The 18,967-nt window shown below is 39.0% G+C and overlaps 1 protein-coding gene across 3 annotated transcripts in view; it reads right to left on the reverse strand.

The window, feature by feature from the left end:
• LOC131255442 (GPI ethanolamine phosphate transferase 1) overlaps positions 1-18,967 on the reverse strand; it is a 110,938-nt gene that overhangs the window by 26,130 nt on the left and 65,841 nt on the right. For 2 of the 3 annotated variants that reach the window (XM_058256159.1, XM_058256161.1), the window contains 5 exons: positions 14,833-14,935; positions 14,537-14,726; positions 2,707-2,805; positions 2,545-2,603; positions 2,156-2,261 (listed from right to left, as the gene is read on the reverse strand). In XM_058256159.1, the coding sequence (XP_058112142.1) occupies positions 2,156-2,261; positions 2,545-2,603; positions 2,707-2,805; positions 14,537-14,726; positions 14,833-14,935 (557 nt within the window). The remainder of the gene's footprint in view (positions 1-2,155; positions 2,262-2,544; positions 2,604-2,706; positions 2,806-14,536; positions 14,727-14,832; positions 14,936-18,967) is intronic. The other variant, XM_058256160.1, reaches the window with a different exon arrangement.

Genomic DNA, 18,967 nt, shown 5'->3' on the forward strand with positions numbered 1-18,967 from the left:
ATGTGCATTGATATGTTTTAATTTGAATAACACATCATATTCAACCATAAAAACAGAGATTCAAAAAAGAGGTATAAATACCTATCTTTGAAACTTTACTGGAAAATGGCCCATGAAGGTTCAATTCCCCAAAATCCTTGTAATAACTTATTTTCATCATCAAATTCAAGTTAAAATTGGTCAGAATTTGCAGTGAAATAGTTTGGAAACGAATTTGGAAGACAGAAGGGCCAAAAAACTGCAAAAATAAAAAATCACAACTTTTAAAGGCTAGACTAATCGTTTCCTGATCGTTACGCCCCTTGACCGTTACTGGGCAGTAATGGCCGTTATGGGCTAATTCGAGCCCAAAACTAAGGGGGTCATTGTTTCAACCCTGTATCGCATAACAGTGTAGGCCGCTACCGTTATGTATCGGTTGTTATGGTCGATGTGTAATCGATATTGCACACCTAGACCCTGATGCTAATCAAGAATTTTATTTTTAAGCTATGAAGGGATTGTTAGTTTTCATGATTGTAGAAGTAATGAGATGCATTGCATAATTGGAAACCCTTGTTAACACAAATGATATATTTTGAACCACAAATCAAGTATTGCCATGTCCGAAGGAAATAGTTTCATCAATAGGCTTTGCATGGTATTTAAACAGGTGCTAGACACTACAAGCACTATTATACATCTGTAGTTTCTTAACATATAAAATTTCTAGCATATAAATTGTTTGCCCTATATATTTGAAATGTTTAGTTTCCCAACTTGTTTATGATGACCAAGTAATTATTATTTTATAATAAATTAATCATACAACTACCAAGTAGAGAACATGAACAACTCATTTGGATCACATGTTATTTTACAAAAGCTACTTATACCTCAAGTGGCTTGTCTTGGTTTCTACTTATTCAATAGATAAGTATGTTTAATGAACAACATACTTATCAACCAAAAAGTAGAAAAGTATGTTTGGTTTCCAATATTAGATAAGTATTTATCACTCAGGTTTGTTTGGTCCACCCTTAATATCCACCGTCCATCACGTAGAGCCAACCATTGACGTGGACCATTCATTATGTTGCGCCCACCTTCGCCCTGTCTTCAATGTGAATCGTCCATCATGTGGGGCCTACCTTCAATGTGGACCATCCACCTTGTGAAGCCTGCCTTAAATGTGGGTTATCTATCATGTGTGGCCCACCTTGGATGTGGGTTGTCCATTATGCGGGGCCAACCTTGAATGTGGGCCATTCATCACTAGAGGCCAACCTTTGATGTGAACTATCATCATGTGGGACCCACCTAGATATGGGTCATCTACCATTTGAGGCCCACCTTCAATATCCATTGCCCATCATGTGGATCCCACCTTTGATGTGGACTATTATTGCGTAGGCCCCACCTTCGATGTGGGTTGTCCATCATGTGGGGCTCGCCTTAGATGTCAGCCATTCATCATTAGGGCTGACCTTTGTTCTAGACCATCCATTATATGGGAACCACCTTGATGTGGTTCATCCATCACGTGGGGCCCACCTTCAATGTCCACTAGTCATCTTGTGGAGCCCGCCTTTGATGTGGACTGTTGATCGTGTGGGCCCTACTTTCAAGTCGGTTGTCCATCATGCGGGGCTTGGCTTGGATGTGGGCCATTCATCATTAGGGGCTGACTAATGATGTGGATAGCCCATTATGTGGGGCCCACCTAGATGTGTGGACCATCCATCATGTGGGCCCACAATCAATATTAATTGTCCATCACATGGGCCCCACCTTCAATGTCCACTTCCCATCATGTGAGCCCACCTTTGATGTGGACTGTCCATCGTGTGGCCTTCAATGTGGGCCGTACATCATGTGGGGCCACCTTCGATATGGAGTCTCCAGTATGTGGAGAGAGAGAGAGAGAGAACAGTAAAAAGCGGAAAAAAAAAAAAAAAAAAACTCATGACCATAAACAACTTTAAGGTGTCGAGTTACTTTTCAAAAAGTGCCTACCAAACTAACTTTACTTTAAAAAGCAACTTTTTTGTTGCACAAGTAGATTTTTTATTTTTTTTTAAACTTATGTGATGGTATCCAAACAGGCCCGAAATGAAAACAAGATTTTTTTTATCTACAAAAAAGCCAAAAGGTGATATATGAGAAGGAAGCATACCAGGAAAAAGAAGTGGATGGTCATTACATCAGAAAATAAAATCACAAGGAAATAGCACCCCAGTCGTGGAACTCGAATTAACTTGGTTATAGCACTAAATGTACATCTGCATTCAAGTTTAAAGAAATTAGGGTAAAAACAACATTAACTACAAGTTTATCTAATGATACATCTAAAGTAATCCATGAAAAGAAGAAAGGATAGCCAATTCTATCAAGAATACTTCATAAACTTCGAATATTTAATGCTTAAAGGTTCAACAGTTCAGCATTAAATATGCAAGCACAAACAGATTAAAAAATTTTAAAGGATAGCCAATTTTAATTTACATAATATCTGAAATTATGTTGTACACATAATGTGACTGGACAAACAAAATTACTACTTACATGACGAGCATGAATGGGATAAACAACTTGAAGATAAGTAACGCTGCCATCAGAAATGGCTGCAATCAAGAGAAAATCATATCAGCACAGTACCAAAGATGTAGAAACAAACCAACTACTGCATTAAGACTTGAGAACTCACTGGGGTAAAGCTTTGCTTACACTGAAGATTGTGATGAACCGATAGACAGATGATATCTCAAAGCTTGCTATACTGGCAAAATTCCCCGTTCCAAAAAATGCAACATTAAACAACACCATCTACAAAGTACAGTTTGCTTCAGTTTCTGATAGTATTTACAGGCCCATAGGAGTGGCATTAGAGAGATAATTGTGTAAGCTTTTGAGGTTCAAATTCCGAAAAACTAATATATATGAGAACATTTTGTTTCTGATCAATAAAATCCTTCGACTTGCATTTTTCTTTTAACCTTTTTCTCCAACTCAATTCAATTGATTGACAGTTGCCAGCCTATACAATCCACAACTTGCAATTCTGTTCGTTTTGGGCTTTGTTTTTACTGCTATAATGGAAATCTACAGCATTTTGGTCATTTTGGAGTTCTATTGCAGAAAAGATAGGCAATATATAAGAAGGAAAAAAAAAAAAAAAGAAAGAAAGAAGAAGAAGAAGAAGAAGAAGAAGAAAAAGACAGAACTCTCACTTCCCAGAAGTGAGGCTTTCAGCTCAGGTGCCCATCCCTTGCATGGTTTCTTCTTCTAAACTAACCTCAACTATTTAACATATCCACTAAGTTATCTCAGTTGCACTGTACGATTTGCTTAGCTTACCTACCAAGCAATTTCAACTTCATCCCTTACCACTCATCATCATCGAAGCCTTGTCCCAAATATTTTGGATTTCAAACCTGTTTCTTAAACCAATTACCTAAGGTCCTATCCTCGCCAAATGAATAAGCCCTTCTCATCAGCTCAATCTACGTCCTTTCAGGTCTTCCTCTCATCCTTGTTTCAGGTTCTTCAACCCTAATTAATGTACCCCTCCTTACTAGAGCCGTCTCCTGTCTTCATCAGTACAACATGACCAAAATTTATCCATCTGTTCTCAATCATTTTCACACTTATTGCGACAACTCCAAGTTTGCTTGGGATGACCTGATTCTTAATTTGATCCTTGTCTTTGAACACATTCATCTCAACATCCTCATTACTGCAACACTCAATATATCATACTACTTTCCAACTGCCAAACACCTAACCCATAATATAGCATCGCCTGTCAAACAACTATCTTGTAAAACTTTCCCTAAATTTCATAGGCATGTGATGAACACACAATTAAGCAATAGGGGTGTAATTACCATGAGGGCATTCATTGTAATCGTGTATGTACAATGAGTACATTCTTGAAATCTATGTGAATCTATAAGGTACGGTTACGCTTGACAAGATCTCCAGGATCTCTCCAGATAAGCTTAAGAAGATTTTTAGAAGTTTCCAAGGTAGACAAGAAAGCCTATGAATATTATACGCATTCATTCATTCCATTCATTCAATAGACAGGAATCACATCCCTCAACTTTCTTTCATAGTGTCAAAGCAGGTCCTCTTATCCAATTAAGTACTGTGTTGATGGTTCAATGAACACTACAAGGCTGTCTTGCATCCAAAGGCTATAATCAACTGCATAGTCTTAATCTCAATGAAACCTTTAGTCTTGTGGAAAAACTTGCAACAATTCAGATTGTTCTCACCATTGATATCTCTCAAGGTTGGTTCATTCGATAGCTTGGTGTAATGGATGTAGAATGCCTTTTTTTTTAATGCATTATTTGTGAAGAGGAAAAACCTCAATGCTTTCATGACTCCTCTTTCTTAGATCATGTTTCACGTATGTCCATCTATGGACTTGAGGGCAGATTCATTGTACTTGGTTTGAGTGGTTTACCAATGCTTGAGCTTGGTTTCAAGTGCAATCTCACTGACATCAATGTTTCTCCACCAAGACTCCATTGGTCTTTTCATTCTTCTTCAGTATGTTGATGACATTATTGTCACTAGCAATGTTGTCATAATCATATGATGTACGATATTAATTGAAAGGTCCATTTCATATCATATTTTACAACTATATAGTCATATGCCCAAATTGCAATTCAGAAAAATGTGTATGAATCGTATGATTCAAATTGTGATGTTTCCCAATGTATAAAAAAAAGTTATTTTCTTTTTCTGCCCTTTTTCGCTTTTTCTTTCAAAAGTTAGTTAAGGCCTAAGTCCTGCAACTTTTGAGAGAGGGATTTGGGGTTTTCGAACACTCAAGAGGAAAGAAATCAAGATCATTCTCATTTTGCAACACAATTGAGCAACATTTATTCCCCTATGTTTCTACCAATGTTTTAAATATCGATGATCTCAGCAATATATCCCACGATATATCTTGTACCCCACTTGTGCAATACGAAACACACATGTAGTGTCAATATATCCCACATGTTCGATCCGGTGGGCATTTTTAATTTCCGATCCTTTTTTTTTTTGTTGAAATTATGTTAAATCAATGTCAAATGGTTATAAATTTATTGGTTCTTTTCTCGCTTTTTGCGAGTTTCTCAATAAAATGTCTGTTATCTCTTTAAAAAAAAAATAAATAAATAAATAAATTTGGTTCATCATGTTTTGCATGAAAAATCATAGAATTGGAGCTTTGATTTCGATATCCATTGGTTCTTCATGTTCTCCATGTTCTTTTTGAAAATTTCCTTCAACCAGTTATCAATTGAGACTAATTTCAAAGTATTTAGGAATATTTGATGAAATGATCATCACATACACTCATTTGAGTGTAGATGGTCATATTTGGGGAAATTTGGGAAAATTTTGAAATTTCCCCAATTTCTCCCAAATTCCTTGCACTCCAAACATGAAATCAAGCATGTATGAAGGCTGATCTACTGATTTGTTAAGTCCTTGTCAATTTTTGAAAAATAAAAATCATTTTTAATTAAAAATTAATATAATTTTTTTTCCCCCAAAACGTCCCTTCAACCAGTTGTCAATTGAGACTAATTTTTAAATATTTACGAAGTGTTTGATTAAATGATCATCACATACACTCTAAATGTTATGCATTCAATTTGAATATAGTTGCATTAGTTCAGTCAGATAATGCATAGTTTAGGACCCTATACAAAGGAAACCTATTATGCGCATTTCTCTTTTGAGATGTTATGATTTAGAAGTGTGTATTAAGGTCTTTTTTTAACAACGTCTGAAGTTTCATTGAAAAATTCAACCATTTTACCAATGTTTCCCCATTCAACCATTTTACCAATGTTTCCTCATGTTTCCCAATAAGTGTGAAATTACCCAATACAAACGATATATCCTGTGTGATAACTAATATGTATCTGCATCCCAAGGATGCAATACGTAACGCGATACCGATATTTCGAAAACTGGTTTCTACATCCAAAGAGGTACATATGCATGTCTAATAATTAAAAAAAAAAAAAATTCTTTTGGCTTAATTTGATTTGGAAGGTGATTTTCTTGAAAATCCTCGAGGGTCTATCGACATCCAAATTTTTGTAATTACAACTTCCGAGTTTAACAAAATTGTGTAGTTTTTTATTTTTATTTTTAAGTTTCATTCATGAGTTGGCCAACATAATCACAAATTTGTTAAGTTTTCAACATTGTGCGTGTTTGGGATGCTTCATGCTTGACAAAAAATGGAATTTAGCAGCTCTTAGAGGCAATGGGAATTAAATGTAGGGCCATCATGATGAACAACCAAATCAATGATTGGATTGTTTCTAGCAATTTAGGGCGACCATTTTCATCGAATCTGAGCAAATATTTATTATCGTTCAACAAAATTAATTGTTGAGAATTAAGAACAACCAATTACCGAGAGCACATTCAACCAGTGACTTAATGATACTGTTTAATCCATGGAGAGGAAACAGGGCCATCATGATGAACAACCAAATCAGGGCCATCATGATGAACAACCAAATCAATGATTGGATTGTTTCTAGCAATTTAGGGTGACCATTTTCATCGAATCTGAGCAAATATTTATTATCGTTCAACAAAATTGATTGTTGAGAATTAAGAACAACCAATTACCGAGAGCACATTCAACCAGTGACTTAATGATACTGTTTAATCCATGGATAGGAAACAGACATTCATAATTATTATACTAGAAAAAGTTTAGCAAGTGATTTGGACTATTCATCACGTGGGGCCCACCTTTGATTGTCCACGCCTAATCATTTTGATTGGGTGATCCTAACCATCCAATAAATGGCTAATAAAATTGGTTCTCCATATTGTTATAATAGACAAGGTCCAATCATTGATCTAGACTATCCATAGTGCAAGGACTGCCTTTATTTTATCATAATTTTCTTAGATTCTTTTCTATTTTTAAGAGAATAGAAAAAAATCTTACCATTTATAATATGATTAGCTATTGATACAATTCAATGCCTGCTATATGCGATATTATAACGATTGTGACAACATTAGTCACTAGTTCCTCTAAGTCCTAACTTCTTTCCACTGTTTCAGTTCTCACAAGTCCTTTTTGCATGAAGGACTAATGTGGACATCACACCACCACTCCGTTCATATCAGAGACGTAGGTGTCAACGTGCTACATCGGCACTTTCAGTTTGGTTAGGCGACTAATGGTGATCACTAGTGGTCATCGGCGAGCATTAGAAAAGCATGGAGAGCATGGATCATATTTGGAGACCATCCTACCATTGATCATGGTCTACATGATCGTCCATCCATCATATCATCTTGTGTCCCATCATGGGGTCATCCAGAGGTTAGATTATGTTGCACCCTTTTGTAAGTTAGTTCTTTTATGTTATTTGATGATTTGGACATTTTATTTTGTGATTAGACATTGGACCTCTATTTGTTACATTTTTTTTCTTTTGGTAGGGTATATTAGACTTTTTACTTTTTAGGACATAATGGGTATTTTGTTTTTGTTACTAAAGGGGCAGAATTATCATTTCAACAATTTTTTTGAATAATATAAAGCAAGTGGGGGTGGGGGCGTCCAACCCTAATGTGAGTTTAGAGAAAATCTTGAGGAGGCTTTATGGGAGTCTATTTCTTCTTCCTTTATTGTTGTGAAGGGTAGATCTTTGAATAGAAGCCTAGATGTTGTGAAATCACTCTATCCTTCATCCCTAAGATCCTCCTCTTCCACTTCATGCTTGTTGAATCGTAGGTGGTAGGTCTCTTTGAATCTTCAATCCTGATGTAAGATCTTTTCATTGTTTTCACTTGGAGCTAATTTTACTTGATCATACGAGCCACCTAAACACATCTTCCATTATTAACGGACCCAACCTGTGCGTGGACCACACATTCAACCCACACGTGTGACCGTACGGCCACCCGTGTGACTACCACACACACGTGTGGGGCCCACTTGATTTGATTTTAAGTCGTTGTGTTCCTTTGTCCACAATAGGCAACTCGGTTTCGGCCATTTGCATTTAATATCCCTAGATCTCAAGATTTTTGCATTGGAACTACCTTAGTCCAACCCAGGAAACATCAAACTTTCACCTATTGAACCCGGATTACTCTTATGCTAGTCGGAAGATCTTTATCTTCCTTGGGCCCACTTTTCTGAGTGTTTTGTTTGGTCAAAGGGCTGATGACTGTGATTTGGCCTCAAATCATACCCGTCATCTCTTGGGCTTCATGTTGTTTGCATGTGCATCACACTTTAGTTTGATGATTTTATTTATTCCTTTAATTTTAAGTTAAATCTCGGTCACATAATTGGTTTCATCATCATACATCAAATTTCGGTATTAAATCCTGGTTTAGCGTAAGAGTCCTTTCATGCATATCACATGTTCAATTATATGCATGTAGGATAGGTCTTTTAATGCATATCACGTGTTCGATTATATGCATCTAGGATAGGTTTTGTCAACTTTCAGGCATAAACATAAAATTCAGCATATGCATCATCCAATTGAGTTTTGCATTATAAAATCTGAAGTTGTTGCACTTAATCAGAATTTACTACGTACGATTTGCAATTTTTCTGCAAATCCGGATTTTATTGCAATTTAAATTTTTATTTTTTATTTTTTCTCAAATTTGAATTCCCGCACAAATTTGAATCTTATGGCAATTTGAAATCTTGCACGAATCTGATTTTCTGCGCATATCTGGAATTTCCCACAATCAGAAAATCGGGTGCAAACTGGAAATTTCTGCACACTGCTGAATATTTGCGTGTACAACAGAAAATTCTGCAATTTGCTGAATTTTCTGCGTATCGCAGAAGATTCCGCACATTGCTGAAAATTTTGCATGCGGCCGAATTTCTAGAGCTTGCAGAATTTTCCTCTACATGTTTCTGATTTTGCACCGTTTATATTGCTCGTGCGATTGTGATTTTTAGATTTGTGTCCTCGGTCGTCGTCTAGGAGTCGCACATGCATTCTGATTCCCCAATCTTGCATGCGCACCAAATCTCGTGACATTAGACTAAACGCAACCATGAGTCTAGAGCAATTGAATGAAACCCTTAAACTGGTTATGGGGCGCCTTGACAAGATCGATGCCCACAACAAGGCCACAGCAGAGCAAATTACTGCATTGGTGGGTCGAGTTGTTGCGGTAGATGTGCCCCATCACTAGGGACAATGCCCATTCATAGGCGGGTGATCAAGTCGATGCACACAATGGGTATAATGTGGTCCGGCAAGGTAACGGTAGCGTACGTGGGAGGAATGTAGTTCGTCAAGTTCCACTCCCACCTGCAGATCGACGTGACCATCATGAACCTGATGAGCGGATCATGAAGAGCGTGAAAACGGAGGCCCCCTAGCTTTGATGGTTGCCTTGACCCAAAAGTTTTCATCAACTGGATGGTGAGCATGGACCATTATTTTGAGTGGTATGATATGTCCGACAACTAGCGGGTGAGATTTGCAAAGATGAAGCTAAAGGGGCAAGCCAAAATGTTCTGGACAATCACGGAGAGATGGATGGAAAGGGCAGGACAGGCTCCCGTGACTCATTGGGGAGAGATGAAGGAGATCTTGAAAGAGAAGTATGTACCCTATACAAACCGTCAGAGGTTGATGGACCAATGGGTTTTCCTACATCAAGGGACCATGTTTGTGGCAGATTACATTCCTAAATTTGAGGAGTTTATGATGCGGTGTGAAATTGAGGAGAACCTGTTGAGCTTACTGTCTCGTTTTCGAATGGGTCTCAGATTGGAAATAAGATAAGGTTTCCATCTCCGCTAGATTACTACCCTAGAGGAAGCGTATCAGGCAGCCCAGGAGATTGAGTTGTATTCCCCGACCACGGCATGGAGGGAGGTTTGATTCTCGTACTTCTTTTGCCTGGACCAATACCCAGGCCAACAAGTCCAATTTTGGGAGCCAAACCAAAACCCAGGGGTCTCAACCTAACCCTAGAGATGTTAAAGGAAAAGGTATAGCTGGTGCCACCTCTAGGGGTAGCAACTCCGTACAGTGTTATAACTGTTAAGGATTAAGGCATTTTGCATGTCAATGTCTAAAGGGTAAGACCCTTCTCCTTGACGAGTGTGAAGATGTCGGGGATCAAGGTGATCAGGAAGAAGTGATGTACTAGCTTGAGGTGATCCCCAGTGATGAGGATTACGATGAGGGAGAGGACACGCCGTTGGTTGTCGTTTGTTGTGCCATAGCACGCCCTAAAGTTAACGATGATTGGCGTCGAACTACAATGTTTTTTCACCTATGCAAAATGTGGGAATAAGGCCTATAAAGGGATAGTAGACAGTCGTAATTATTCTAATGTTGTCTCCACCGGAGCCATAGAGTGATTGGGGTTGAAGCTTGAACCCCACCATCAGCCTTTTAAGGTGTCTTGGTCAATGCGACCTCGGTGACAGTCACCCAGCGGTGTCTTGTGCCTATTTAGTTTGACTTGTACACTGCCTCGTTGTGGTGTGACGTCAAGTCTATGGATATTAAACACATCATTTTGGGCCGACCTTGACTTTTTTACTGTTTTTATCAATCCAAGGTCGCTCAAATGTATGTACCTTTGCCCACCAAGGCAAGAAGGTTGTATTGGTCCCCCTGCCCCCTAAGGGCCCAAGTGAGAAGAAGAATGAAGGGCGATCAAATGGGTCAAAGGAGGGCACGAGTTCACAATCTAAGTCTCTTCATGTTATCACCATCAGAGAATTTGAGCAGGAGACTACAACTGATTCTGGGGTGTACGCCGTAATGGCCAGAGAGGCCACCCCGAAGGTCAATGTAGAGAGGCCACAGGAGACCGGTACATTGTTAGATGAGTTCAGGGATGTTTTCCCTGAAGATTTACCAGACTCACTCCCACTGATGCGAGACATTTAGCATGTCAATGATCTTGTACGAGGGGCCACTCTACCGACCCTTCCCCACTATCGGATGAACCCGACAGAACACGCAAAATTAAACATCGGATGAACTTTTGCGAAAGGGTTTCATCCAAGAGAGTATAGGTCCCTGCGCAATGCCCGCGCTTCTCACGCCAAAGAAAGATGGCATTTGGCACATGTGTGTGGATAGTCGCGCCATCAATAGGATTACCGTCAAGTATTGATTTCCCATACCGCGGCTTGACAATATGCTTGATATGATGGCTGACGCTAAAATATTATCCAAGATTGACCTCAAGAGCGAGAATCACCAAATCTACATTCGTCCAGGTGATGGGTGGAAGACACTATGGCACATTATGGGCACACGACTCTTGTTTTCGTCAGCCTATCATCCACAAACTGATGGGCAGACAGAGGTCGTGAATCGTAGTTTGGGGAATTTGTTGCGGTGTCTAGTTGGTGAGCACACTAGGACTTGGGATGCAGTCTTATCCGTGGCAAAGTTCACATATAATTCATCAGTCAATAGGTCAATAGGCATAAGTCCATTCAAAGTCGTCTATGGCTACACCCCTAGAAAGCATGTGGATCTTATTCTCATGTCAGTATCTCGTCGTCCTTCTGAGTCAACATCATCATTTGCGCATTTCATCCATGAGCGAGTAATGAAAATTACAAACTACATGTTGATTCGCATCGCAGACAGCGTGAGTTTGATGTAGATGACTATGTGATGATCCGACTTAGGCCCGAACGGTTTCCTCCAAGTACTGTTAAGAAATTACAGGCATGCCACGCAGGACCTAACAAAATCCTTACGAGAATGGATCTTAATGCTTACATGATAGATCTAGCATTGGACAAGGGTATCAGTTCAATGTTTAATGTGGAAGATTTGGTGCCTTGCCCAGATCTTCACTTCAGTTCCCCTATTGATCCTTACCTTGTCCCATATCCCCCCTATAATTCTGACCCAGGTTCCCAGCCTCTACCGCCTATTCCATCAGCACCTGAGAGGAAGGAGGTGGTAGAGATGATTTTGGGTGAGCAGGTGGTTTCCACTCGCTATGGTGTGATGCAGGACAATTAACCAATTGGTCTAAAAGCTCGAACTGTTAGAGTATGGCGACTTAATCCCTTTATCTCATAGCCCAGGCCCCACATCTCATGGGTTAAGATCTCAGCCGAACCCCCCTCGTGGGCCCCAAATCACATGGGCTACCCACCCCGAGTATGTCCCCGCATCCCACGAGCTACCCCACTCGAGCCTAGTGTGAAATGCGCATTAATCACCCCCAGTGAAGAGTCTCGAACACGAGACCTCCCCCATGGACCCCAAATCACATGGGTCACCCACCCCGAGTATGTCCATACATCCCACGGGCTACCCCACTCAAGCCCGGTGTGAAAATGCCCCTGCATTAATCACCCCCGGTGAGGAGTCTCGAACACAAGACTTCCCGCTCTAATACCAATTTGATGCAGGACAATTAACCACTTACTCTAAAAGCTCGAACTGTTAAAACATGGTGAATTAATCCCTTTATCTCATAGCCCAAGCCCCACATCTCATGGGTTAGGACCTCAACCAAACCCCCCTTGTGGGCCCCAAATCACATGGGCCACCCACCTCGAGTGTGTCCTCGCATCCCACGGGCTACCCCACTCGAGCCCGGTGTGAAAATGCCCCTGTATTATGGTGGATATCAGAAGTTTCTAGTCAAATAGAAGAATCAACCTACATCTAATAGTACTTGGATTACAGAGATTGAGATACAACAGATAGATCTAGACATTCTCAAGCAATATTGGAGTCTTCCCGCCTAGTGAGAATTGATGCGGGCATCACGCCACCACTCCATACATATTAGAGACGTAAGTGTCGACAGGCTACATCGGCAGTTAAGTTTGGCTAGGCGATTGATGGTGATCACCAGTGGTCATCGGTGAGTATAAGAAAAGCATGGTGGGCTTGAATCATATTTGGAGACCATCCCACCGTTGATCATGGTCTACATGATCGTCCATCCAATGGATCATCTTGTGTCCCATTATTGGGACATCCGATGGTTGGATTATGTTGGACCCTTTTGTTTGTTAGTTCTATTATGTTATTTAATGATTTTGACAATTTAGCTTGTGATTGGATAGTGGACATCTATTTGTTACATTTTTTTTTCTTTTGAGAGGATAGATTAGACTATTTACCTTTTAGGACATAATGGGCACTTTGCTTTTGTTACTAAAGGGGCAAAATTGTCATTTCAACAATTTTTTGGAATAATATAAAGCAAGTGGGGTGGGGACGTCCAACCCTAATGTAAGTTTGGAAAAAATCTCGACGAAGCTTTGTGGGCGTCCCTTTCTTCTTCCTTCATTGTTGTGAAGGCTAGATCTTTGAATACAAGCCTAGAGGGTGAGAAGTCACTCTATCATTCGTCCTTAAGATCCTTGCTCATCCACTTCATGCTTGATGAATTGTAGGTGGTAGGTCTCTTGGAATCTTCAATCCTAAGGTAAACTCTTTTCCTTATTTTCACTTGGATATGATTTTACTTGATCCTACGGGCCACATAAACCCATCTTCCATTATTAACGGACCCAACCCGTGAGTGGACCACACGATCATTCAACCCACACGTGTGACCGTACATCCACCTGTGTGACTGCCACACGCATGTGTGGGGCCCGCTTGATCTGATTTTGAGTCGGTGTGTTCCTTTGTCCACATTAGGCAACTCGGTTTCGGCCGTTTGTGTTTAATATTCCTAGATCTCAAGATTTTTGCATTAGAACTACCTTGGTCCAACCCTGGAAATATCAAACTTTCACCTATTTAACTCAGATTACTCCTAAGCTAGTCGGAAGATCTTTATCTTCCTTGGGCCCAATTGCCCAATTTTCGGAGTGTTTTGTTTGGTCAAAGTGTTTATGATTGTGATTTGGCCTCGAATCATACCGGTCATCTCTTGGACTTCATTTTGTTTGCATGTGCATCACACTTTAGTTTGATGATTTTATTTATTCCTTTGATTTTAAGTTAAATCTCGGTCACATAGCCGGTTTTACGTCATCCTACATCAAAATTTGGTTTCAAAGCCTGGTTTAGCGTAAGAGTCCTTTCATGCATATCACATGTTCAGTTATATGCATCTAGGATATGTTGTGTCAAGTTTCATGCATAAACATAAAATTAAGTATATGCATCATCCAGTCGAGTTTTGCATTTGGTTTATATATGTGGATTGGGTTTTGATAAATGATAACTAATGTTTGAACATGCTTATAATTGATAAAATGAATCCTCTTTTAGGGATTTTTATATTTTGTTTCCTTTTTTCCACTATTTATTATATTTGTCATATTTTTAAATTAAAAAATAGAAGTATCGTGTCGCTTACACTACACGCTATGTATTTATGCTATAGAGGGCTGAGCGCCACACATCACGCTACCGCTATTTAAAACATCGGTTTAACATTTGCAGTGTACAATATTCACATTAATGTGAACTAAAGGTTAGAAAAATGTGAAGGCTACACATAGTTAAATGTTCACAATCAAGACTATACCAAGAAAAAGAAGAGATAGTGAAATTTGACTTACAAAGATCAAAGGAACTCTCATGTCCGACAGCTGCAAGTATCTTTCATCATGGTTAAGGATGACTTGATCCTCAACATTTTTTATGTAAGCAGGTGAGTTCTTCACTTCAGAAAAGTGGAGAACTGCACATTCAATCAAAACCCATGCCATAAGGACAAGAGCAAGTGCACTATAGAAGACAGCTTCATATCTGCAAAACATTCATTGCAAGAGATTGATCATACATTTATCATCTACCTATTCTCTGAATATGATTGGCCAAATACACCATGACACCAACTAACAAGGTAATATACCCGATAGATAGAAGTAGAAAAGGTGGAGCGAAACCAAGAAATATAGAGGAGAGGCGATCCAAGAGGCTGGTTGGTGAAAACAGTGGTAGAACCATAGAAAGACCTGTTGCGAATAAAAGAAAACATGGTGGCAGTCAGAAACATCATCTATAACTGAGAAATAGCTTCTATAACGAAAGGCGTAGGCAGGACATGTCAGAGACAATCAAGAGAAAATGAGTATCATCATTTGGTAATCATCTGAATCCCTTTACGAGCAAATAGTTGAAGTGTTGCCACTTACTTTGGGTTCTTCTGTGACCACTAGAATAATTAAGTGGTCGCACTTCTAATGAATAATTTAATAGTGGCCTACCGAGTATTCATAACTGTGAATTTTTGCCAATCATCATGTTATGAGTTAAATGCTGTTATTAGTCACTTCATGTATCTGTTTGTAGAGCTGTACACGAGTCAAACCGAGTTGAGCTTGGCACAGCTCGACTCGGCTCAGCCACTAGCTGACCCCAACTCGAACTAGGCTCAGCTCGGTCCTCGAGCCCGACTGGCCAGCTCAGCTCGGTTCGGTCAGCAGCTCGGGCCAGTTCGAGCCGAGTTTGAGCCAGTGCGGCACTTTCTCAAACACATGGAGTGCACCTTCAATTTCTCATAGTATGCAAAACAGCAGCAGCAGTTTACAGGTATTTCATCAAACACTCAGTAGGCAGCATCAAAATCAAGATCCAAAGGTAGTTTTATCATGTAATGTTTTTCTTTTGGTAGTGATTAGTTTCATATCCATATCTTCCTCGCCACCAGCCGATCCCACAGAAAATGTATGCACCCGAAACAACACTTCGTTGAGTCATTTCATCAAACGCTTGGTGAGCAACATCAATATCAAAATAACCGAGTCACCGAACTGGTTCGAACTGAGTTCGATTCGAGTTGAGGTTCGATCCGAGTTGATTCAAGCTCGGCCAAGCTTGAACTTGGCTTGAAATTTTTTCAAGCTCCAAAAATCAGCTCGGCTCGGCTCGAACTCAGTTTCGAACCAAGTCGAATCAAGCTTTTTCGAGTCGAGTCGAGCAAGTTAATCGAGCTAACTCGGTTCGTGTACAGCTCTATATGTTTGCTACTGTCAAATCATACTTTAAAACATATTTCTTCAGTAACATTTGATACCTAGAAACATCAGTGGTAATTGATTTCTGAATCCAGTCTTATTTATGTTACCAATCAAAAGAAAATAAAAACCTGGTGGAATGGAAGTTCAAAGGCTCCCATGATGACTGTTCCAAATATCATAATGCCAGTTTATAACCTCAAGCTGTCCCATAGACAACAACACCCCAAAACCATAACAATAACTCCAAAACAGGAGCCCTGAAACTTTCATCTATTGAAGATGTCTGACCATCTCAAAGGATGATGTACCCATTATGGTTCAAAAGATTGTTACCAATCAATGACTCACAAAGAAATGAAATCGAGTTATATCGTAAGTTCCAACATGACTCGTGCGAAATGGGACAAATTGGGGAACGGATACCCAAAAATAAATTAATTAATTAAAATTAAAATTAAAATAAAGAATCAGAAAATTTTAGGAAAATATAGAAAAATCATAAAAAGTTAGAAAAAATCAAGATAATGTGTGGTAGGAACTTAGTTAAGAATTAAATGCAACAGTTTACCTTGTTCCTGAAATAAGCTTTCCCCAGAGTATTGAGGAATAACTTCTCATATACTTCACGTACCTCAAGTCATTACCCTTGTCGAGTCTACGGCTGGTAGTGGTCTTGGGGTTCAAGAAGTATGCTCAAATCCCATCACAATGCGCAAATTTCTAACCACAGGTCCATATCATGCAAGAAACTACTGAAGTATTGAAACATATAGAAAATTATATCGAATCACTTACCAAACATGGGAGGTGGGTGCTCGAGGGCCCTATCCCATTGGTCATCAATGATTACGTCCCATTGGTCATTAATGATTGCGTGCACCCATCCATATGCCTTTAGGGCTTTTGCCTTGATGGCATTCCAAGGACTTGTACATGGAACCCATAGACGAATGTCTCATTATCCATTGTCCTGAGCGTTCTGTAAATCAGCTCCATAATACATACCACACTATGTATGCAGTCCCAAAAAGAATTGCTCATGACAATCCCCTCAATCGCTGTTACCTGAACATTGCCGCTCTGATTCTAAATAGGTTTCTAACTCCATGCTTGTGTTTTAAGAGGCTTTCTATGGCAATGAAATTAGTGGCAAACAATGTCGCCTTCGGCTGAACTAGCGCCATGACACCTCGCACGCATCTCAACTAAAACCCAGGTGTGGTTGTAGATGAAATTTGTAATTGCTCGAGCATCAACAATCACACTCTTAACTGCAGCCAATTGCTTCAACCATCAAATCAATGTGATGGGCTACACACAGGGTCTAGTACAAGTCATAATTTATTAAATATTTCCCCGCCTTCACAAATGTGCACCCTTTATCCATGACAAATTGTACTACGTTCTTCCACCTCACCTCCTTCATCACATCCTTCATCAGCCCCGCACAGTGTTTCAAAAATTATGATGGACAGCTTCATCAGTATCGTCCATCCATCTCACATCAACGTGAACCCATATGCTTTCCATGATAGCCTCAACTCATAGATTTAATGGCGTATCTTAGCAACCTCAAAATCTAGGTAAGGACCCATAATCTTCTGTGGTGTCGGTGGCACCATACCCTCACCCCTATGTTTCACTATAGTGATTACATTTTTTAAGCGCAGATTCGCAGTTGCCTTATCTGGCACATCGTCATATATGAAAAACCTTGCCACGAAATTTCCCACCCCTATTTTCACATCCCCTCAACTCCAAAGTTCCTCCAGCCGCCTCTGCTTCCTTCCTCTTCCCTATATATTAATAGATCTTAAGGTATTTGGACATCCTCACCCTACTACTCCAATGCATACCATGCTGCCAGCTAATGTCGGGCTGCCACCCTTTCCAAACATTTTATCCATGCAAGACCACTTTGTGTAAAAAAATTATTAGGAATAATAAATGACATCATGCCCAATATTTTCATAATTTTAATATTTTTAAATACATAAAAAAAAATTAATATAAAAATAACTAACATATAATTTATTAGCACATTAAATGTATTTAGTTCACTAAATCATCCTACAATGTATAGTGCAACTATTAAAAATATATTTCAAAATAGTTGTTGTTAATTTTCTACAAAAAGTTAAGTATCTTTTTTAAAATAAATAAAACTCTGGCTAATATTAAGATTGGCATACATTCATGAATACACAAATATATTAGGAGCCGATTTTGGTTGGTCAATATAATCTTAAAAATAATAATAACTCTTTTTTAATTTTTTGATATTTTTAATTAATTTTTTTCCAAATTTTCTAAAAATGTAATACCCCGGATTACTCAGTAGTCGGCAGCAAGACCGTGCGCCTATCTCGACTAAGCGCGACTTCACTCGAAGCCTTAAATTGGAATGACATTGACATATTGTAAATCCATTAAAGAGATTTGGGATTTTGTTGCTACAAATTATTTTTAAAAATGTAGGGAGATTGAAAATTTCATCGGGGTAGACGTACTTGGGAGATTACAGCTCTTAAAGGGTTGTGGTTTAAGTTGGGCCATCTGATGTAGGATGAACTGGGCCCACGAACCATGGGTTAGGCCCATGGTTCGTGGGATTTTGTTGTTCTTGCTTATTGTAAAAATAAAATTTAAAAATAAAAATAAAAATAAAAATAAAAAAAATTGTAGGGAGATTGACAATTTGATTAGGGTAGAGGTCCTTAGGAGACTGCTATACAACTATTAAAGGGTTGTGGTTTAAGTTGGGCCATCTTATGCAGGATGAACTAGGTCCAGAAACTATGGGCCAGGACCCAAGCCCCTCAATTGGTAAGAAGGACCAAGCCTTCTATTTATGTAGCTAGCTAGAAAAATTAATCAGTTAACTATGAAATAATCAATTGGTCAAATCTTCTTAAATGCATTTTTATCCCTTAGGCATCTCTTAATTTGTTTTCTATTTTTGTAATAAGTCATTAGTCGTCAATGACATTATGAATCTTCATTATTTGTATGTTTTAAAGCTTATTT

Source organism: Magnolia sinica, chromosome 9 (assembly GCF_029962835.1).
Source record: "Magnolia sinica isolate HGM2019 chromosome 9, MsV1, whole genome shotgun sequence".
Lineage (NCBI taxonomy): Eukaryota > Viridiplantae > Streptophyta > Magnoliopsida > Magnoliales > Magnoliaceae > Magnolia > Magnolia sinica.